This window comes from Danio rerio, chromosome 20 (assembly GCF_052040795.2).
Source record: "Danio rerio strain M-AB ecotype USA chromosome 20, GRCz13ab, whole genome shotgun sequence".
Classification (NCBI taxonomy): domain Eukaryota; kingdom Metazoa; phylum Chordata; class Actinopteri; order Cypriniformes; family Danionidae; genus Danio; species Danio rerio.
The window spans coordinates 36,007,501-36,032,500 of record NC_141040.1 but is presented as its reverse complement, the minus strand read 5'-3'; the positions used below and the strand labels follow the sequence as shown (position 1 = coordinate 36,032,500).

The following is a 25,000-nucleotide window of genomic DNA, read 5'->3' as shown; positions in this document are numbered from 1 at the left end:
TCTCTAAATGCTATCACAACCACCATACAGCATTACAAACATTAAATATTTTAGTTGGATTTGCATCTAGTCCGTCCTTCATTTGTTCCAAACCTTTGAGTTTCCTTCTTCTGGTGAACACAAAAGAAGAAACTTTGAAATATTTATATTTTGATAGATTTTTTTTATGGCCTGTTCCTTGTGTACTGTTGCTTGTGTAATGTGCTAAATAAATTGAATAGTTACATTTGATTCTGTAAGGCTTAACAAAAGTAAAGAAAATGTGCATGATTTAGTTGTATTTATTTAAGATGATTATTTTAATTTAGGCTCATCTGAGAATCTGAGGCACCTCGTAAAATATTTTTTATAAATATTATAAAAATAATTTAATTAAGATTTAAATATAAAAAATATAAAAATAATTTAATTAAAAAAAAAAAAAAAAATATATATATATATATATATATATATATATATATATATATATATATATATATATATATATATATATATATATATTTTTTTTTTTTAAATAGTTTTTATTTCAGGAAGTATCTATTGTTAATTATCTGAACATTTCAGTCATTCCAGCATTTGGGAAATTTGTTGTACCAAGTCCAGGAAATTCTGAACGATTAGTAAGAGCCCTATGGGAACACAAGTTTACAGCATGTTGTTTTTTGTGTTTGATAAAATTTCTGTTATTTTATTTATTTATATGTACATGTAAAATGTATAACTATGCATATAGCAAATAAATTGTGTACATTTCTTTTTTAAAAGCAAACAAATGAAAAACTATAGAATGCCAAACAAATAAATACATATAAGTGCTTTTAGAACTAGAGGTGCGCCATAATGGAAAAATCTGCAATATTTTGTTTTTCTGTGATCTATATTACAATACAGTTTCACCAGATAGCTTGAATGGCTCTATTTGGGGAAAATCATTAATTTAGATTGATTGGGTGATTTTGTAAGACTGTGAATTATGCATAAAAATTGGAAGCAAGAATAATTACAACAAAGCAAAGAAAAGAAATCTAATAAATAGTGCTTTATGGTTTTCTGTAGAGTCAATCTGTATTCAGGTACAGAAATTGAATAATAAAATTTTAAATAAAATCGTCTTCATTAAATTATCCTTCATTAAAGATACATATATTATACGTTATTGTGCCTGAATGCTTTACACTCATTGAAAATGCCTTTAAAACGTATACAACTCATAAAGTTTCACTCTGTTATGGTTATATTTTGCAATGACTCCACAAGTCTCATGTATTCCCAAATGTTGATCAACTATAACATCAACTCAACATTGCATATCATGTGACTTGACTATTGCAGACACACACATTGTGATATTAATGCTGCTGAAACAATATATTGTGCTTTTAAAACTCAGTTTGAGGACACACTGTAGCAGTGATTGCCTTGTATTTAGACCCCAGAGTTCCTGTAAAATAGATTTGATGTTCCCTCTTTCCTCATTGCTTTCTCACTCAGCCTTTTATTCTCTCACCCTAGTCTTGGTTGTCACAGTGAGCTGCAAGGACAACGCCAATGATGTGTGAATTACACAGGTTGCATTCTTTCAGTCTGTATGTGGGTGCATGTGTGAATGTGTCTGTTAAACATCTGGAATAAACTGTGCGTTTACAAGAACAGAAATTTGTGTAATGACATTGGTATGACCTAGTTGTACCCTTTAAGGTGATTTACAAACACATGCCTTGTGTCCTCATATAATCATACTTAACAGGGTTTTGTTCAAATATTGGGGTTGTTTTTTTGTGAGGGCTGGGTTTTAGGTGGGCCATATAATAAGCAGTTTTTACTCTATAGAACACATTATACATATGGTGAGTCCTTGTAAACCCCTAATACCAACATATGTGTGTGGTGTATAATATTTAAAAACACAGGCGTTGTTCACTGTGGCATCCTGGCCCATTTCCCAAAGCCAGTTCAGACCTGTATCATCCTGGATAAAGTTGATCAAAGTCAGCCCCATTTACACATTTACTTCTACACTGCATATTAACCCTGTTAATCATGCATATAATTGGTATCTCGGTGGTACTAATCAAGTACGCTGTTTTTCCATACCCGCACCGACTAGCGATTACAATAATGACCCTGAATTGGATGACTGTAATCAAGGCCTTCTGCAAATACGTATGTGTCGGGCCCTGACTGAAGCCAGGGGCTCACCCGCCTACCTTGGCCCAGAATAGCAGTGCTCTGCTGGGGCTGTCTGAAAGCGACATGCTTATTACAGACATGGAGTCTTAAAGAAGCTCTCAACGTTGTGTCAGTGATTGTGATGACTAGATGGATTCGTTATAGAGCACTCCATTTTTTTGATGTTCTATTGTTTAGTCTTTCATTTTGTCTATCATTCTGTTTATCATTCTGTCTTTCATTCTACTGACACTTGTTTTATCTGTCAGTGTCATTCTATTTGGTCGTTCAGTGTATTTTTCTGTCTGTTTTATCTGCCATTTTATCTATCGTTCATTCTATCTACTGTTCTGTCTATCTTTCTATCTGTCTCTGTTGTTCTGTTAATCTGTCATTCAGTCATTCTGTATGGTAATATTGCTCCATCTGTCATCCTGTGAATCTATTTATTGTTCTATCTATCATTCAGTTGTTCTTTCGGTTGTTTGGACTATGATTCTATTGTTCTAAATGCAGATCTACCATTACATCAGTCATTCTATTGCTCTTTAAGTCTGACGTTTTGTCATTATGGTGGCTTAGGAAAGCAAACATACTGTTATACTTAAACTTATTCCTTCGTCTTCTTAGACTATTTTAAGAACAAATCTCCTTCTAGACCATTCATACTACAACACCAAACTAACTCCAAACCTCACAACTGTACTGAATTAAGTTGCGATATTTTTTTCCAACTGATCTGACTTATGGTTTTACGAAAACTGACCTGGAAAGTTCTGAAAAGTCCCATCGATTTAACATTGAACCAAATTTTAGGACCTCATAACGTTCCACCAGACTGTCATACAGACTTAAGGTTGGGCTTATTTAACTTGGACTACCATTCTGCCAATCACTGATGACCTATTAATTTACTAGCCACACCACAGCAACCACTGACAGGACCCTAGCAACTGTACCATAGACTTCCATTATAAAAAAAACTGCCATTGACTTTATTTAACACAATGGAAATGTTTCTAGGGGAACCAAAACCATGACGGGCCCTGCTGAGATATGGATGTAATATTATGCCGTGACTGTTGCTCAGTGAAGTGATAGGTGGTCTTTGAAAGGCGAGTTGTTTTCCGTTTATTTTAATATCCTGATTACACGACATAAATAAATTAAAAAAACATCTATATCTCAGCAGGGTCCGTCATGTTTTTGGGTCCTCTTGAAACATTTTTGTTGTGTTACGTGCATATTTGCAAGTGTTGTGACTGATTTGCTGCGCGTTTCTTCAGTTGTTTGTGTTGTGACCAATTTGCAACACTTGTGCTGTCAAATTGATGAAGAGCGTCTCTTTATTTGCTGGTGTTTTTTGTAATTTCATGTTCTTTCTTAAATTGCAGCACGTTAAGCACTTTCAGCCAACGTACTTTACACATTTGGAATCACCAATACAATTAAACAACAACCGCCTCATAAGTTTCGTTTCTTAACATCCGAATCATACAAAATCTGCATATTTTTAAGTTGCCTGAGCTAATGGGCATGCTCACTCTAAAAGATTTCGTTTACAACACTAACCTCATTTATGACTGTTCTACCCATTTTCATCCTCTGTGGGTGTTTGAGTAGTTGCTGTCATGTGATGCGTGTTTGACAGGACTGAATGTACTGAATGTAATGTCTATAATGTTTCATACAGATTCCAAAACCAGAAATCTTTTGTTTTCAAGTGCACTTGGTTCATTTAAAAGTCCAGATTTCAAGCTTTATCTAGATACAGTATATTTCTTATGTTTGTGAAGCAAGTGTTAACTGAGATTCCAGTGTGTTTGTTGATCACCAAACTGTCGTAAAAGCACACGTTTGGTCTGAGCTTCTCCATCAGTCTACAGTATATCGATCAATGATTGGCTTCTGTACTAGTAGGCCGGGCTCCATTCACCATATTGACTGTTACACTTTTCCCCATTCAAAACTATGCGTGACATGTCTTCTGGATACTTTGTTTATACTCAGTGCTTATTTATTCCAAGTGATGATGTTGACTTTTATATTCATTTGCCAGTTTTTTTTTGGGGAGGCAAAAAAAAAAAAAAACTTTTCTAAATGACTTGAAAAAGTGGCAGTCACAGTGTTGGCTGTCAGTATTGGCCAGTCTGTGGGGGTGTTGAATGCAGATCCCCTCTGCCTTAGTGTTGTGAAGCCTCTGTCTCTGGTCATTAGCTGCACTGTATGTCGTAGATGTAACGACGGCCCGAGGCGTCTGAAGTGTGTTGCTTTTCCACAAAGCGCCAAAAGAATATGCAGCTGGCACGTCTGGCTTGGACTGTTGCCATAGCAACCCACCCACAAGATTGTTATCTTGATAAAGGCCATGCAGGAGAAACTTCAGGTTGCCATGGCTATGGACAGTGAGTATCCCTGTCTCCCTTCGCCAGCACCCTCTCTCTCTTCTCGCACCATCTCCAGCCTTTAAGTAATCATCTGTTCATGATCACGATAATTCACGACACCATATTTAAAAAAAATCTAATGAAAAAATACCCCCCCATTATTCTATTCATCAATTTATTGTTCATTCATTCATTTTCTTTTAGGCTTAGTCCCTTTATTAATCTGGGGTCGCCACAGCAGAATGAACCGCCGACTTATCCAGCATATGTTTTACGCAGCAGATGCTCTTTCAGCCGCAACCCATCACTGGGAAACACCCATACACTCTTGCATTCACACACATACACAACTTATTCAGTTCACCTGTACCGCATGCCTTTGGACTGTGGGGGAAACCAGAGCAGCTGGAGGAAACCCACGCAAGCATGGGGAGAACATGCAAACTCCACACAGAAATTCCAACTGACCCAGCCAGGACTTGAACTAGCGACCTTCTTGCTGTGAGGGAATTGTGCTACCCACTGCACCACCGTTATGCCATCAATTTATTAAAAATTTTAGTATTAAAATTTTATAAAAATAATTCGGTGAATCTAGTAAACATTTGTGAGGGAAAAAAAAGTAGCCTGAGAATTAAATACTTTGATTCAGCGAAATTTATTACACATAAGGCTACAAAAACTATGTTTTTTCTTCTTCCAGAAGTTACAGTACATCTAAACTTGTATTTAGCTATACAGACTTATTGAAGCTCCAACACAGATTGGTTACCAACATTCTTGAAAACATATATTTTGTAATGTTTTGCTAAAGAAAGTCATTCATACAGGTTTAAAATCTAATGTGCCTAAAGTATGACCGATTCATTCAGCAATTATGCTAAATCTCTTTTATATTAAAATAATCCCATTGAATCATTGGATCACTTGATTCATTCAAATTCAAAACATTATGTAATGCTATAAATGCTAACCAAAGTCCAAAGCCATGCCTTCTGAAATCGCGAACGTGTACAATATAAATGACAGAGACCCACTAGATCATGTCATTTGCCAGATAGAAAACTTTACAGTACTTTATAATACTACAATTCCCAAGAAAAAAACTGTATTAAATCTAGCAGGTTTTTAGTTGTGTAGCAAGCAGAACTTGTCATCAGTCTCACTCATCAGTCTCGCACCCCAATATTGATTCAGGAATTCAAAGTTTTGATTCAGCATTTGTTTTTACTGCAGTAATTCGTGTCCACGTGACCGCGGCCCTAGTGAACGTGCATCTGCGGGTCTGCGTGAACGGGTGCGCAGTTGTTCAAATTTCATCACCTTGAAATTATACGTTTTTTTTCTGCGTTCTGAATGGTTTTGTGATATTGAGCTTAAAGTTTTTGCACTCCTTAGCAAACAGTATGTGTGGAACATTTGTTTTTTTAAGTTAAAAGTCTTAATGTAAACAACTTTTATAAAAAAAAAACCCATAATGTAAATAAGTTGTCATTTAATAAGAATGTCAGTAACTCAATTTTGACAAAAAGGTGATGATTTGTTGACAGACAGTTTGGGCTACTTATCAGAATTATGGGAATTGTCGGCCTGACAATATTTAATTGGATAAACATTCTTTACTCTTATGTCTTACCCAGAATATAAAAATACATATAAATACATTTAGATCATTTTCTTTAATCATTACTACTGGAATGGGAAGAGATTTTCAACCAGTACTACAAAAAATGTTTATAGACAATCACCTACTGCATCTTTAACACTACATAAGAATCCAAATATTACCTCATACGGGGAGTTTTTTTTGCGCAATATCTTGAATTTTTGAAGCATACGACTGCCTTCTATACAGTAGATTCCATTTATGCCGTTGCCTACAGATTGATTTCTGAATTGATAAAGTGCTTCTATGAAAAGAAAATATCAGAAACATCTATCAGAACCAGCCACTGAATAAACCTTCACTACCATTAAGACTCACCCGGTGTTGTCAAAACACTGGGTTCATTGTTAATCAAAACCATTGTAAATCATTAGCCGCTATTGACCTCTCAAAGTGTTGATCGGCCTGCGTCTATTGCCGTCGTGCAGTCAAAGCTTTTGTTTACCTCGGGTCCCTTTTTGCTGTTGAGAAACTGTCAGTTTGTGTTGTGCTATATTTATACATGCTACCGGCGGGCCGACGTCCCATCAATTCTTTTGAGAGTTGTAAAGACAAGTCTATTGATTGGTGATAAATGGAGATTGATTCTTGACATTGCTTCCCCTGGAGGGAGAATAAGGTCTCCCGCTGCACAATTATTGACATGTCGTTCCTGACCCTCTCACTCCCTGCATGAACAGTTTGGTGCACATACATTATTGATGAGGAGCACTAGGAAAAGAACAAAAAATAAATTAAAAATCATCATCATTTGTCTGAAATAGCCTTTCGTTGAAGAACAAAATGCAAATTTCTTTTGGGTGGTTTTCTTGATATGTAATTGTTTCTGGTTTGTATGTAAGCATCATGACTTGTAACATGTTGTAATAGTTTGATCCAATGCAGTTTCACTTAAATTCATAACTTTTTGATTCAGTGGCTACTGGCTAATTTGTATCTTATTTGTACTTTTTAGTAAGATTTGCTCATTCCCCGTAAGGGGTAGGTTTAGGTTTGGGGACAAGCCTCAACCAATCAAATGAATTTGTATGAACTGGCCACTTTATGACAAATTAATTACATTTCCTAGTTCACAAGAGAAGCACAAGCTTTCTCTAACTGACTTCATAAAGCTCTGCCCTCTTTATAACTGTTGCTAAGTTTAATAGAACATACAATCAATGAATAAAATACAAATCTATGATGAACAGTGCAGTTTTTTGTTATCTTAAAGGGATAGTTCGACCAAAAATGAAATTTCTGCCATTAATCAATTAATTATCTTTTGAACACAAATGAAGATAGTTTTGATGAAATCCAAGAGATATCTAGCACTAAATGTCAAGGGTTCTGAAGCGTTCAGAAAGGTACCAAGTAGAGGTCTGCATAAACTTCCGAATAAAACGCAGTAGTGGTCGGTAACTCAAATGGGTAAATTGAACGGGAGAGGGCGGGCTAACAATATTGTGTTTTCGAGTCCCGACAGTAGTACAGCCAGTGCTCACGACTGTTACACATGCTGAATGCATAACCAGTGCTTTCTGTATGTATTTTTTTCACACATTCTGTGTGCGCATCTTCTGCATAACAGTCCTCAGAGCAGGCTTTACCAACATGGCAGAGCAAGGTAAAGATGTCCTTCAGCTTGCATTAGAAAACGATCAGTTTACGGTCAGAAAAAAAGCCCTTTGCGCGATGTGATGATACAAAGTAAAGTTTTACCCTTTAGCAGTCACGAGACTGGAACCTCAGGTTTAAGGTGGCACTCATGTCTCATCACTAAAGAGGCAAACAAAACTGACTACTATCCTTGCATAATTTACAGTTTTATCTGTTATCTCTCTCTTTTAGTAGTACATAAATTAAACGTGAGATTCTGAAAAAACAAATCTAAATTTAACGGGAACGATCGGGTCGGGTAGAAAATTACTCTAAGCGGACATCGGGTGAACAAAGGCTAAATGTACGGTGAGAACGGTTGGGTGCGGAACAAAATCTGCCGGGAGCAGGACTAAAAAATTTGTCCCGCACAAACCTCTAGTACCAAAAACATACTAAACCATAGGTCTCAAACTCAATTCCAGCTCTGCACAGTTTTGCTCTTACCCAATTAAACCCACCACATCCAATTAATCAAGGTGTTCAAGACTATTAGACACTATTAAGCAGGTGTGTTTGAGCTAAACTGTGCAAAGCTGTGGCACTTCAGGAATTGAGTTTAAGACCATTGGTCTAAACTTTCCATATGTCATCAAGTAGCTTCATAAAATTCTGACTGAAACACTGAAAACATTTGTATAAATAAATATTGGAGGTTTTCCTCTCCGTTGAAGTCTTCAGACATGTTTATTAATCATCATTATTATCAAAGAACCATCTAATTGTGGTTATTTGGCTTCAGATAACCGTGATTGCTGCAAAATCCTTAATAGCCACAAGGCTGAAGCTAATTAAAAGAATTTATGATTAGTTTCTAATAAATTACATAAATAATAACACAGAGGCAGCATTAAAAATGCATGTGCCTTTTACTTTCACTTTAAAATCGAAATACAAAAATGGACAATTAGCATAATCTCAGTTTATCTGCAATTTTTATTTCTGTGTGAAAGCCCTACTGTTTTATGTGCAGCATTGAATCATCCTCTGCTTGTAAACAAGGCGTGGGCATATTCAGTTTTTTTACTTCAGCAATGCGACACACATACGTCGTGGTGCTGCTTTAATGAACACACGTCCTGAAATGCCCTTTTCTCCCAAAGTAAAAGTCTTAACAAGCATAACCGCAGCACAAATTGTTTTCAAAATGAAAGAAAAAGTGAAGACGAAGAAGTTCTTTGAACTGAATGAACTTGGGATATTTTTTTTCCTTGACTTGCTCATTTTTGTATAATTTCACACACCCCTTGGGGAACCATGGACCAGGGAAAGCACCTTTCATTGTGAAACTATTACATCACATGTGGCTTTTTCTCAGTTAATACAAGAGCTTACTGCTTCTTCTTTTTTTACATTCTTTATGTCGTGCTAATCCTCTGCTTCCACACTATCCTCTCAGCAGTTCTCTTTTCCTCTTTCGATAAGTAGCCCACTCTCTGCAAAGCACTGCAGGTACTGTTCACTCACTCAGTCAGACTTGATCGCTCTATTTTTTTTCTGTAATAGCACCACACACAGAGAACCATTAATTCTGAGAAAATGCCAGTTCATACCAGCACGTGAGCACGCGCAGCATTTTGTGGTGTAAAGTATTGATCAAGCGTACAATTCTAGCCCTTCCCGTGCTGGTTTCCAGGAACTAAAAGCCATTCTGAGATTTTTCTTTCTCAACTTGCTCTGAGACAGCTGGTGCAGCACATGAGTTCATTTGTGTCTGGTCTCTGGGTGCTCAGTATATCTTTAAATTATCACAGTGAGTTAGATTTTTAGGGCTGTGTGCCCAAAATGGACTGGGAGCCAAGAATTAGGTTCTGTCTTCTTGTGTGTCAGCCCTCCCGTGTGTTCACCTGAGGTTAAATGGTCTAATTTTAGACCAGCAATCAAGAGCAATTAGCTGCTGAGAGACCTAAGGAGCTTTTGGCGTGTGAAGTGCGTAGCTGAACGAGCGAAGATAATGGAACTGAGACCATTGGGGGGGTGAAATGTGTTTCATGTTCCAGTGCTGATCACTGGAAACTATATATATATATATATATATATATATATATATATATATATATATATATATATATTTAGAGAGTAGGGTTTGACTGCAAAATTTTGACCCTGGGAAAATCTACTTTATTTGGCCCATGTTCTTCTGTGAACATTTCTAAAGCACATAAAATTGTAATTTTTTCATTATTTACACTCAGGCCATGACATATTTTTTTATGATTCTTTTTTTCCTGACTCCATTATCCTTGGTGGTTCATAAAATGCAGGCCAATGGGTACTGGTGCAGCGAGAGTTAAAAAAAATTTAAATAAATATCCTGACGATACATTAAAGTCTTATGAAGTGAAAAAGATATGAACATGCAAACTGAGGAGTAGGGGTAAGTGAAATGGCTAAGGAGTGAAATTGGGATTTGCCCCAAGACTTTGAGTATTAGGCATGGTGCAAATTACAGGGGGGTTTGGGGGGATTGACCCCCCTAATTAATGCTAGATCTCCCCTGAATGTATGTATGGGGGGCAGCCCTTTAATACTGATAAATAGTTCGCTCTGATCTGTATTTTAAATAATAATGTTCATAATTAAAGTAATCGATAATATAAATATAAATTTGACCACCCCTATTATGGTTCATACCATTGTAAATGCATAATCGCACTAATCAGTCTATTCATTTAACAGATTGAAACTGCAGATCTAGAGCTCCAATAGACATTGTAAGTGTTTTCAAGACTCAACATATTTTGATTTCACATAAAATAGGTGTTTGTTTCTACATATAGCCTGAAAGTGAAGTCAAATTAGATGCATAGTTTGACCTCCAGTAATCTTTGAAGTAGCATATCAGAGGATACTTCAGGTCAGAATACATTTTCTCATACATAAATGACTGTATTACACAAACTAACATAACCAAAAAAATGGTTTGCCCCTGATGGTCAATGTATAATTCGCACTCTGGTATTAGGTCTGGACATTGTTTAGAGACACATTCTGTAAGCTAAATCATTACAATTTGATTCAGAATCATATCAAGTTATGACAAGTGATCATTGTTATGAATGAGTTAATATCCCCTTTCACACAGTTGAAAAAGCACTGATCACACAGGCAAGGACATTCTGGAATTTTTCCAGAAAAGATCATTCACACATCCATCCATTCCAAAATACTGGTAAATTCTGACATCATTAACCAGAAAAGAGCTCTAAACGGCTGAGCTTGTATCCCTCCCAATGCTCATTGATCAGGCGGGAACCTGCGCTCATTTATCTCCGAGCTCAGGGTTCTCTCCCGGGACAGCATGCCAAACCTGCTATTCTAGTTGAGCATTAACTAAGTATGAACTCCTGAAATCTGATTTATATATGAGATTAGACTACACGTTAGCTATTGTAAGTTGTTTTATGTTTTAGTATATGTAATATTCTCAATAATGTTTGTAAAGGAAAGGCCTTATATGTGTGCCGTTTACATATGTTTTACTTAATATGGAGAATGAATGAATGCATGTTTTTAACCAAACTAATGTTGGATTTAAAAAAAATTGAATGCATATGTGTTTGTTAAACAATATAATTTACACACACACACACACACACACACACACACACACACACACACACACACACACACACACACACACACACACACACACACACACACACACACACACACACACAAATATTGCAGATTTTCCCTAAAGAAGTTGTTACTCCACCTCGAGTGCCATTACGGACATTTTACATTATAATTAACGTGGTTTAAATAATGGATCTGTACACTTGTCACTACTGTACATTGTTAATTTTCTTAACGATGCATCATACTATGATAGTTCAGGAAGTGCACTCCTGTTCAGGAAACTAATATGTTTACAAGAATGATGTTTGCCTGAATAAAACCATATTAGCATCTGGGGTTGTTTTATGAAGTTAGTCTAACATGTAAACTTTTTAATGGCCAAAATGTTTTTTATAGCTTTAAAAATTATCACACACACACACAAAAAAAAACTATTCTTATGAAATCTTTATTCTTAAGAAAAAGAGTTCTTGCTCATCAGATATTGCCTGAATTTGCTTTAAATATGAAGCATCTTTCTAGACACTGATTTATAAATTTGCAGTTTGAATGCAGTGAGATGTCAATATTTTTCAGCCTCTTGGCACAGATGTACAAGATCTCTCTCATCTCAAACACACACACACACACACACACACACACACACACGCACACACACACACGCACACACGAATCTCATTGCACTTAGCTTCCCTGAAGTGAAGAACAAAGCAGTGTCAGGCATTACAGACAGGCCCGTGATCGTTGTCTTTCTCTGAACTCTGATCTGAGACGCTGCTTAACTGCTGCATAAATACCAGAGTCATCCAACTGCTCTGAAGTTATTTCTCAGCACGCTGGCATTGTAGGTTATGGATATATAGGCGGCTTGGTTAGTCTTCACACAATAATACTGTACCAATTTGAAAGTGTAATTTAATGGTGCATAGGGCTGTGCGATTTGGGGAAAATATCTAATTGTGATTATTAATTTGTTTTGACAGATATTGCAATTTCGATTTGATTTGCAAATTAATTTTGTAATTAAGATTCAGCTCAATAAACTGTATTGTAGCTTCTTACTGCTCAAATGCAGTGCGTGTTAGTTAAAAAGGAACTGAAAATTTATTAACTTAAGTTAAACATTTATTCAAATTTCAAATTTTTCTAATTTCTCATAAATCAAATTTTTCTCTAGAGCAAACAGTAAACACTGATAAACACTAGTAAACACCTGACCTTTCTGTAAACAAGTTGAACTGATATTAGGGCGATAGTGTAGCTTTATTATAAAAACAACAAAAAAAACTATAAAAATGCAGAACACTCCGCAAACTAACATGGCTGAAACAACTCTGAAATTACACTTTGCTGCTGCTTGCTACTAGATTGAGTGTCAGTAGCAATACTTTTAATTGACTTTTTAACAAGACACTCCTCATATAGCCGCCTGTGGTGCTTTTTTAAGGTGCTGATTGCTGTATTCTCATGCTGAAGCAACAATTTTTACAAATGACCTGTTGGTGTCTGTGACTTTAAAACCAAAATATTCCCATATTACAGATGTCCTGTTTTTCTTTGCTACTAATTCGTCTAATAATGCTTCTGAATCGACAGATACCACCATCCCAATCGTCCGTGCTTTCCTGTTTGTTTGTTTGTTTGTTTGTTATTGTGGGCGTTCCGCATAGTTCAGTTGCACAATTCTAATTGGGTAAAACAAAAGTGTGCTCACTCAATTGGCTAGTAAAACTATCACACACAGACAGCAGTCACGCATTTGCTCTGGGTCGGGGAAATTAAATAATGCATATATCTTTCATATCGCAGCCTCTTGCGATTTATAGCTCATCGCAACGTTTCCAATTGCTAATTGATTCTGATTATTCGCACAGCCTAATGGTGCACTTATTTTTATGTTGTTACGGCTAATTTTGTTGTTGTTGCAAATTTAAAAGGCAGTGGCTTGTGAATGCAGTAACATGTGAAATTAAACATTTTCAATTGATATTGCTGTTGTAGAAACGCTTTATTATTTACTTTAGTTGCATAGTAAACTAAACTAAACTACACAACAAAAATATTTTTTTGATTTTTGAAATTAAATTATCAAACAAAACAAAAATTAGTTTCTATCAAAATCTAAATTAGTCTATAAAAAGATTAAAGGCTAAAATAATCTAAAATAGTTCAAATAAATGGGTTTAAATTGAACATTTAAATACACAGGTATAAAAATTGACAAAAGGAGATTCAATATTGCTTTAACTAAAATTTACATTTTAACAAACTGAAACTATGAATAAAAACCACAATAATTTCTCTGTTATACTAAAATAAAATCAATAATCTTCTGTGCATATGAGCGTGTATGCGTGCAAAGCTGCAACCTTTGTCCAAAAGTTTTAATATCAGTTTTATATATCAATTTCACTACATCAATTTATTATACTAACTTAGAATCTGTTTAACGTTTTTATATTTCAATATAATACAAATAAATGCAACTGTAAAATTACAATTCAAATATTTGTGACTTTTCTTATTTGTCTTAACAGTTTGAATATAATTAAAATACAAAATTATAAATTCTATAATTAAGAAAATATAAAAAAATCTCCTGTTTTGTAGAAAACAGCAGGTTATAAATAGACTTTTTATAAGAATAATTTGGAAGGAATAGTAAAATATCTGTATATAACTACAATTTAAATACATAATAAGCAGTTATCACTATAACCCTGTCAGTCTCTGTGGTTCAATGTGAGATTTTCTCTAATCGTCCATTGCTTGCCTCCCTTTTGTCTCTTCTTCACATTTTCTCCTCCCCTTACCATCTCTGTTTTAATGTTTCACCATGCTGTATCCGAAAGGAGGTCAAGCGTTTTTTTCGCTTATGAGAAATCCATTTTCAGAGATTCTAAAGCTATTCCATTTTCCCCAAATTTCTCAGTTCTTAATCTTTAATTTGATCCCTTCCCTACCTACAACGTGCATTTAAAAACTCCACTCGAATTTAAAATCTTTGAAATGTACTGACAGGAGTGTGGTGATTTTAGGTGAGTGGGATATAAGATGTGTGTGTGTGTGTCCTCTTTGAGTCACTTCTTTGATGTGTTATTAGCAACTACCGCTGGGTGAATCTTTCGCTGCACTCTTCCTTTTTTCTGTCCATCTAGCTTTCGAAGATTTTGCGCCGTTCCGAGCTTTATCCCTCCCCAGGCAAGATGAACTGTGAGACAGAGAAGCACATCCCAGACTGACTGTGACCAGATTCACTCACACACAGTTTCTGTTGTCTGGGAAAGGAACACTATTGAGAGCATTCGTCATGCTCCCATTGACTCACTTTATTTTTAAAAACATTTATGCAGCATGATAGCAAATTAAACTATGTTTCAAATAATAAAACGATTAGTTGAATTGCTTTACATTTGTGAAGTTGGCAAATTTATGTCCAATGTGGCTTACAAAAGAAAAACAAATAGCCTTTTGTTATCGCTGTATACAATGAAAGGTTTATTTGAAAATTAGATTAGAAAACTGATGTGTGTACATGCATTTTTTTGTGTTTATGTAATGACATGGCATGTACACTCTAAAAATGACTTAGTTGAAATCTAGGGTTGTCACGATACTGGAATTAGATACCAATCGGTACTGAAGTTTTAAATAACGTCAATTTCCCGCTAACATTTGATCGCTGTGGAGCACGTTTTTAAACAGCACTGATTTGCCATCGTGTTCACATGCTCAACAGAAATGACTGTGATTGGCCATGAAGGTCATCGGTTTAGGTAATCGGTTCAGTTTTCACCGAACTCACCATTGTTTACTGCGTGTAACCACAGATACAGGGACACTGGAGTGTTTTAAATCTGTAATTCATCGGCGGATCGCTTGTATTTCAGCTTCTAGACGAACACCAGCTGGTCAATGTGAGTTTTAAACACTCCAGTGTGCCTGTATTCTGTCTACACTCAGTAAACAGTGGTGAATTCGCTGAATTGATAACCTTCATGGCCATTCACAGTCATTTCTGTTGAGGACATGAACACAATGGCAAATCAGCTGTTTAAGCTGCAAACATTGCTGTATTTAACGTGCTCCACAGCGCTTAAATGTTTGCGGGAAAGACGTTTTTTATCTTTCAGTACCAATTGGTATTGAATTCCAGTATTGTGACAACCCTCACAATTCAATACGCTTAAATTAATAAAAAAGAGAACGCTAATTTCATTGATTTGTGTTGGGACAACATGAAGGAATTAAGTGAAACCCAGCATTTTTTTGCTGTGTAACAGGGCTATTTAATTGGTGGCCCATGGGCCGAACTTGGCCCCCGAGGCAATTTGTTTTGGCCCTCCAAATAATGTGACCATCAAAAATAAATTTAGTTCGGTTGAAAAATGGCTGTTATAGTTTTGAAGTGACGTGCGTCTTTTCAATACAGCACAAGCTGCAGTTAAAAGCTGTGAAGAGCATGAGTCACCTGATATTAATTATATTGCTGCGGGCGGCTGAAAACATTTGAATGTGTTTGTAGAAAAGGCCTTTTGTTTAATCCACTGATATCGTTATTAGGGATGTAATGATTAGCCGATTTCATTATTAACTACGCTTTAATTTGTCACGATTAATCAATCTTAAAGGCTTCTCAATGCAGCATTTCTGTTGTACGGAATAAAACTGCTGCAACTAAAAGTTATGCCACCTGTGCGCTAGTTTAAAGTTCTGAGCTTATACACAAAGGCTAATAATACGCACGCACACTGGATTAACTATAGCAGTGGGCCATTCTCATATCACGTCTTTTCCGTGCGCAAGTTTATTTCCAAAGTAAGAATATATGCCAGTATGCACGCGCAGGCGGAGCGTAGAAAACCTCTTACACTGTATCGTTGCTTTCAGTGCGATGTAAGCAAAAGATATGTTAGACGAATCATTACAAATTATTAAAATGATTATGTATGTATGAATGCAGATGATAACATGAGTTAAATTTAATACTTAGCTATTATTTAGCTTAAATTTACATTGGACGTGATAACCGTTAAACCATGATTATTCTTCAGACTATATAATTGTACAATCAAAATCTATACTTGTTTCATCCCTAAATGTTATGCAGTTCAAAACATAACATATTAATGTCGCTGAATGTAGAAGAAGCCTTTATGAAATACAACATTTCAATATATTTGTTAAAAAGCCACTTTGTACAATGCACTGATATTATGTAGTTTCAAATACAACATATTAACATTTTATTGGAATCTCCCCAAAACTAACAAAACCATACATTTGTGTCATACCTGCCAACACTTCCAGACCCATCGCCACACGCCTGTTTTGTTATTTCTCCCTGAAAACTAATCCCCCACCCTGGGGAATTAGGGACCAATGCCAAGCAAGAAGCCTATATTAGTCATATTTCTTATACATTTATGTTGTAAGATTTTAACGTTATTAGCCTACTTCTTTTCAAAAGTGTAACGTTCCTTGGGTACTGTACATGCAAATATTAAAATCTTATTACAAATATGGTTAATCAACTGTATTTAACATCTTTTGTGAACTTGTTTTTTTATTTGTGATTTTATTGTGTTTAATTTTACATTAAGAAGATAAAGGTTCCACTTAAAATATGTTTAATATCCAGTTTATTTAAAAAAACAAACAAACAAACAAACAAAAAAATAAACAGAGAAAAAAAATATCATAAGAATCATGTTTTGAGTTTCAGTGCTAGAGTCCTACACCTGGAATTGCTTAGGGCCCCCAAATCACTGTTTGCCCCTGTGGGCATGTGTGCCTTGGGTACTTTTTTTTTTTTTTTTTTAAAGATGTGAAGTTCTCTGCAGTTCGGGGTAGTGGTTGACAGCTTATTCTGAAGGAACAAAGAGAGTGAATGTTTTGAAAAGTTTTTTTTTTTTTTTTTTTTAATAAAAAAATAATCAATTTTAAATAATCAATTTTCTGTAATTGCAGGCTTCCACATGTACTTAATTTAAAGATTAAGGCAGACAAAAACATGGTAATGGGAGACGATGGGAAGTCAACATATTTTGGTTTATTTCCATTGCATTAAATCACTGGCATATACAGCAATTCCTTTTACAATTAGGTCTGTCAGTTTGACTATAGCAGATAAAATCTAAATAATTCTCATGAATATATTAATTCAATAATATGAAAATAATAAGTATAAAACTATTCATTTGGTCTGAAATATTCAGTTGGCTTAATTTAAGTGAATTGGCTCAGTCATTTGAAAAATGTGTTGCCCAAACTGAATAATGTTGTTTATTAAACTGTGTTGTTGGTGCAATTCATTTGTAGTCACAGTTGTTTATTTTCCACAGTCCTAAAAACACTAAAATACATTAAAATACAGAACAACAGAGGTAACATTTGATCACTTTAATTACCAAACCAGCTCCAACAGGGAATAATAAAAAGTGTGTGGCGTAATGGTCTCGATGTCTTGAAGAACTTTCAGATCTTTTTAATGAATTTAGGTTTCGGAAACCTGAAAAAAAATGTTACAAGTGACAATACAGAGGATAGGGATGCTCTGTTTAGATTTTGCATTAGCTTTTGTTTGTAATAAATCTAGCATGCTTCAAGTTTACAAGGGGAAACAAAATGGATAAAAAGAAAAATTAATGAGCTTGACATGCTTGATATTACAAGGCTGAATAATGGGAAATGTAAAGCAAAGGAGGCCGACTTCAAGTTTATTTTAGTAAGACTATATTCAGCTATTACAAGTCAGTCTAACACTGTTTTAAACAAACAAAACATGCACAAATTAAAACCAGATATTATGGGGTTAACTGAAATGTACAATCATGAAACCAATAAGAAAATGAACTTGTGTTTCAGCAAAATGCCATGTAAACTAAATAACGGGTCATAATTTAAAAGATGGATAATTTTTTTATTGTAAGAATTATTTCTTAAAAATGTTTTTCTCCTGTTTGTTTCGTTCTTCTGCTTCAGCAGATTCAGCTCGTCTGTTTGTTTAAGGACATTTGTTTGAAAGTCTAGTTACAATTCCATCCAAAGATGCAGATCGTGTAAAACTGGAATATCACAAAACATTTGCGTGTAAAGCTTTGTTTCTGTTTTAATGAGTCAATGAAAACAAAGTCATCACTTTCTGATAGGGGTGTCACGATTTCGATTTTAAATCAAAATCGATCAAAATTTATACTCGATTTCGATTATCGAATAAAAAAATAGAATCGTCGATGCTGCCACGCCCCCATGTCACGTCAGCTTGGCTTGCCAAGCGGAAAAAAAACAGGCTTGTTGAAGTGCTTGTTGAACGGCAGAAGCAGGAGACCCGTCGACAGAACTTAAACCCTCTCCTCTTTCAATGAAGTCGCCGGTGTGTAAGCATTTTGGATTTCCAGTGAGTTATGTTGACAACGTTCGTGTTGTCGACAAAAAAAAAAAAACACACAGTTTTGCAAGCTCTGCTATGTACGTATTACGTACGGTTCGTCCGATATACAACACCGGCATCGCGATCCTCCGCCCGCCCCCGTTGCAAATCCGCTCGCGAAAAGTACACACTCAGGCCCTGTTTACACTGTCTTTGTTTTTAAATGGCATTTTAGAACGACAACGATTTGACATCCACAGTGGCGTGTAGCATTTCTGAGCAGCCCTCCTTCCTCTCTACCTCTGAAAATGCACATCACGTGACCACACAGACACAGACGCACTCACAGCCATGCGCTCGAGACAGCAGGTCCAGGCAGTCAGAGGACTGCTTCAATCTTTCACTCACGTGTAATTAGTCATTTTAGCGCACACCTCAGATACTGTTGGCTGGTTCCTGTTGGTTGTGCGTCTTTTTTTACCGATGCCATTATAACGACACAGATCACTGCCTATTCACGAGTCCCGCAGAAAAAAGTGATTGACAGGTGGTAATTATGTTTGTAACTTGCCTTTTTTCATTTACTGTATGATTTGTTTATGGCTAAAATAAAGACCACGCAGGTCAGGTAGTTTGAACGGTAGGCTACAAATAATTAATTGGTCATTAATGAATTAATTATTCATAATCGAAAATCGAATCGAATCGTGCCTTTAGAATCGAAAATGTAATCAAATCGAGGATTTGGAGGATCGTGACACCCTTACTTTCTGATAAACTGAGCCCACACATATACACACGTATTTGTATTGGTGGTGTTTATGAGGACTCTTCATTGGCATAATCTATGTAGTATACTCTTACAAACTGCTTATTATATCACCTTAACCTAACCTACTCCTAAACCCATTCCTCACAGGAAATGGCACACATTGAGATTGTCAAAGGACCGGGTTAACAATACTTTTTAACTGTTTTGAATAACAAAAAGTCCAGCACACAAGGTATGTCCTCATAAATCACCTCAGCATTGTAATACCCAGGTCATTCTAATTCATTTTAATTATATAATAATAGTAATAGACACAGCTGCTCAGAAAGGAGGTAATAATCCTGAACAATTTTAATGACAGACTTTGACTAAGGCATCTTAGAATGACCAAAACAACATTTCAGATATTTTACAATGTGGTCAGTCTGCTGGTTTGTATATTAATGCCATCCCATTATTTTTATCATCATATGATCTGTTAAAACAAAATCACAGTCACAATCACCAGTGAAATAGTCTATGCAGATCGCTGGAGAACTACATATCCTGTCATACACCACAGATTCACACCTGTTCCTTTTTCACCTTGATTACGCACACACACAGCCGGAGGATCGTTATGAACTGATAACTTGGATTTTAAAAGCAGTACACACACACTAGTTGCTGAGTCTTGTTTAACTGTTTTGTAACATTATGATGCGTTTCCTTTGCCTTGCCTTCTTTTGTTCTGTTTGTTAACGTTTCTTACCTTTACGTTTCTAGACTATTCGCCTGTTATTTAATCACATTTCTGGATTTTCCTGCATGTTCCTGTTTGACCCTGTTGCCTGCCCATTTTCATAATAAACCTCCATTTGGATCATCAACTCCATTGTCTGCATCCCTCATATAACACACACAGCTTTTTTGATGCACATGTTGGAATTTATTTGATAAATGTGTTCCCATTGTAGTTTGTGCACACTTTTTCTTACCAGATAAAAAGTTTATCCTACTCAGTTGTGTGCAAGTTTTTATGCATATGTATTTTACATTTAGGCATTTTTATATGATAATCCAAAAAGCCATTAAAATAAGTGGATGGAAACATAGTGATTGAGATGATATGTAACATATTTGCGATGTTGTTACAATGATACAATAACTTATTCTTTTTATGTCCCACGTCTAGGTCAGGAGCGCTTTGGAAACATGACCAGAGTTTACTACAAAGAGGCAGTGGGTGCATTTATTGTGTTTGACATTACTCGAGGCTCCACGTTTGAGGCTGTTTCAAAATGGAAGCATGATTTGGACACCAAGGTGAAACTGGCCAATGGCAATCCTATACCTTCAGTCCTTCTGGCCAATAAATGCGACCAGAAGAAAGACGGATCCAACAATTCCTCACTCATGGACAACTTCTGCAAGGAGGCTGGCTTTTTGGGTTGGTTTGAAACATCAGCCAAGGTAATATAAATTCATTTTGCGCTCACTTAATGTCTGTTTGTAATAGGTCAAGCCGAAGCAGAACTTGTCACGAGACATTTTTGCTAAGAATAGAAGCTTCTTAATACACCTTTCCTCTCTAATCAGCTCAGAAGACCATGAAAGCTGCCATATTAGATCAAGTATTTAAGATGGCTGACATTCTCTATGGTATTAGGGCCAAAACGGCACCACAGCGGCAGATTCTTAAGAACATTAGCCACTCCTCATGCCTGAATCACCAGACACATGTCAAATGTGCAGCGTGTAGCTCATCACGTGAAGCAGCGTGCGGGGTGTGTGGGATTCATGAGGAACGAATTTATGTCTTGCCTTAAGCTACTGAACTTTGCTCATTGGTTTGAATCAGTGATAGTGGTTGTTTGATAGAAAACTTGCATGACTGTTGCATTGGTAATGCTATTTAAATGAACAGTTCACCTAAATATGTATATTTGCTTGCTTATGAATCATCAGTTCCATTCAATGTGTGGCATGATTTTATTTTTAATAAAATTCATATAATTCATAACAATAAATTGATATGTAGTCTATATATGTATTAGCCTGTACGTTGAAGTATACTGTATGTTTAGGCTTATACATAAGTATGAATAATGCAAAATTGTTAGCCCTCCTGCCAATATTTTATTCTTTTTCAAATATTTCCCATATGATGTTTAACAGAGCAAGGAATTTTTCACAGTATTTCCTATAATACTTTTCTTACTGGGAGAAAGTCTTATTTGTTTTATTTCAGCTAGAATAAAAGCAGCTTTTTATATATATATATATATATATATATATATATATATATATATATATATATATATATATATATATATATATATATATATATATATATATATATATATATATATATATAAACATTTTAAGGTCTATATAATTTTTTTAAATGGCTGCAGAACAAACCACTGTTATACAAAAACTTGCATATTTAACCCAATTAACCTAGTTAAGCCTTTAAATGTCACTTTAAGCTGAATATTTGTATCGTGAAAAATATCTTGTAAAATATTATTTACTGTCATCATGGCAAACTAAAAATAAATCAGTTATTAGAAATTAGTATTAAAACTATTATGCTTCCAAATGTGTTGGAAAAATCTATCTGTTAAACAGAAATTGGGGATTTTTTTTTACCGGGGGCTAATAATTCAGGAGGGCTAATAAATCTCACAAATCTCATGGTTTAGATCATGCTATGGTTTTTGAGTCACGTTACAGACCATTTGCTTTCTATTTATACAAAAATATAACTGCAAAAATCATTGGTTTTTAACAAACATAACTTTTTTATTTTAACGTAATTTTAATGAAAATAAAAATCAAGAAAGAACCAGCTAAAAAAAGAAAATATTCAATATGAATAATGATCTTTGCTACTGTTGTTGATAATGCTAACATCTTGTACAACACATCAGATTTATTTTCAATTAATGATCAACAATTCACATATATAACTTCATGTTTCATTATAGTATAATTTTTGAAAACCTATTCAGTGACATTTTTGATGGTTGTTTGTCACCACCCATTGGTTATGCAATGTAATTGCTACAACATTCACCAGCGTTAAGTTCCATTAAACAGTAATTTGTATCTTTTCCATAAACATCAGCGCTACATTACCATTGAATGCAGTGCTTTGAAGGATTAATAAGCATATGTAGATCATTATCATTTATCATTCATGTTGCGTGGGTTTGAATTGAGATCACAATCTTATATATTCTTATATATATATGAAGTATTTGCATAATTACTATATTCAATATACAGTTTATTCTAAATAAAATGTTTATTCTTAGTGCCTGTGTTCCTGCATGTTGATCTCCAGATACAGTAGTTATTACTACAAATGATTGTCATTCCTGATCAAGGTAATTAGTCCCATCTTTTACAGTACCAGCTTAATCTTAAAAACACTGCAAGAATAAAGGTGCTTGTTTATAGTCTTACATCAGCGTTTTCTTTGATATATTTTGCACATTAGTCTTCTCTCTTCCCCTGCACATGTGTCTAAAGCATGCTGGATGGATCTGGTTAAATTAAGTTGCCTTGATGGAAATAGTCTGTGGAGAGAGAATGAAGAAAAAAGAGGAGGAGGAGGAGGAGGAGGAGAAGGAAGTGTCTGTTTTTTTTTTGTTAATTCTGGCGAATACATTGACTTGAGTAGCATGTGATTTGTGTAGGTATTTAACGCCCTGTTAAATTGTAGCCCTTGGAATGCATATCTAAGTTGCAACGTTTTGGCCTTAAATATCTTGAGTGCGTCTTGCTATTTAAAGTGTTTGTTCACTTTGTGTCTGGTCTGCGCAGTTTAACAGAAGGTGTCTCATCAGTCAGTCTGCGTAAGCACATGTTTCTGAAATAGATCTCTCCATTAGGGACTCAAGCACACAGATGTCTGGCAGGAAGCTCTGGCACCTGTCGTGTGTAAATGTGTGTTTGTGTGTTCGTGTGTGTGTGTGTGTGTGTGTGTGTGTGTGTGTGTATGTGCGTGCACGTGCATGTATGGTGAAAACTGTATGCCTGCTCTCATCTGTCAGGACCTCCTTATGTTCAGGCAAGTCTCTTTTTTGACTGGCAGAAAGAGATTTATTTTGGTTTTATTGTTCAGTATTTTGTTTTTGCACCTTTTGTCTCTCTTTTCTGAACAAAATGACACTTGAATGAACAAATATTTATGAAAACTATAGTTGTGGATAAGAGAGGAATCAGTGAATTAATGCCATTCAATAGAAATAAATATAAAATAAATGTGAGATATGTTATAATAATATGATATAAATTGGCAGAAATACAGGCAGACTGCAAGAGGCAAAGGTTGGGAGACACAGCAATTATGTAAGTGGAAATTACTTTAGTTCATCCTGAGGCAAACAAAAAGGTTTCCATAGGGTTATATTATATTTAAAAAAAAAAGTTTCAATATAAACGCATGACCCTGGATGATAAAACCAGTCTCATTTTGCGTTGGTATATCTTGGCAAAAGGCAAAACTACATTGCAGGAGTAAAACGATATAGATTTTTCTTTTGTATTAAGTAACAATCAAGTTACATGGATTTCCTACTACACATACACTCACTGGCCACTTTATTAGGTACAACGGTCCAACTGCTTGTTAATGCAAATTTCTAATCAGCCAATCACATGGCAACAACTCAGTTTACATTTAGGCATGTAGACATGGTCAAGACGATATTTGTGAGGGATATTTTCTTGGCCCATTAGAACCAATTGAACATTGTGTCAACAACACAATCTACCCGAGTATTGTTGCTGACTATGTTCAACCCTTTGTGACCAAAGTGTACCCATCTTCTGACGGCTACTTCCGACAGAATAACGTGCCATGTCATAAAGCATGAAACACCTGGTTTCTTGAACATGAAAAGGACTTCACTGTACTCAAATGGCCTCCACAGTCACCAAATCTCAACCCAATAGAGCACCTTTGGGATGTGGTGGAACAGGAGATTTGCATCATGGATGTGCAGCTGACAAATCTGCAGCAACTGTGTGATGCTATCATGTCAATATGGACCAACATCTCTGAGGAATATTTCTAGTACTTTGTTGAATCTATGCCATGAAGGATTAAGGCAGTTTTGAAGGCAAAAGGGGGTCTAACCCAGTACTAGTAAGTTGTACCTAATAAAGTGGCCGGTGAGTGTATATGCTAGTTATTATAGGTTTTGTGGTCCAAGGTCTTATATTTAGTCTCAATAGTTTCATTTACATTTAATTTAATTACAAACAAAACTAAGAATATAAATGATCAATGTAGACAATATAGATAAAAAAAACAATGTGGACAAGTGTAAAATAAACTTACATTTTACTTAGATTTTTATTTTATTTTAAATCATTTAGATATTTAAACTGGAAAAAAAACACAACCTTTTGTTTTACTG

General features: G+C 35.3%; 1 protein-coding gene across 1 annotated transcript in view; it reads left to right on the top strand.

Annotated features, from left to right (window-relative positions):
- The window catches only part of rab32a (RAB32a, member RAS oncogene family), a 36,610-nt gene that overhangs the window by 7,896 nt on the left and 3,714 nt on the right, over positions 1-25,000 (top strand). Inside the window, 1 exon segment of the mRNA NM_201332.1 lies at positions 20,761-21,038. Within this exon segment, the coding sequence (NP_958489.1) occupies positions 20,761-21,038 (278 nt within the window).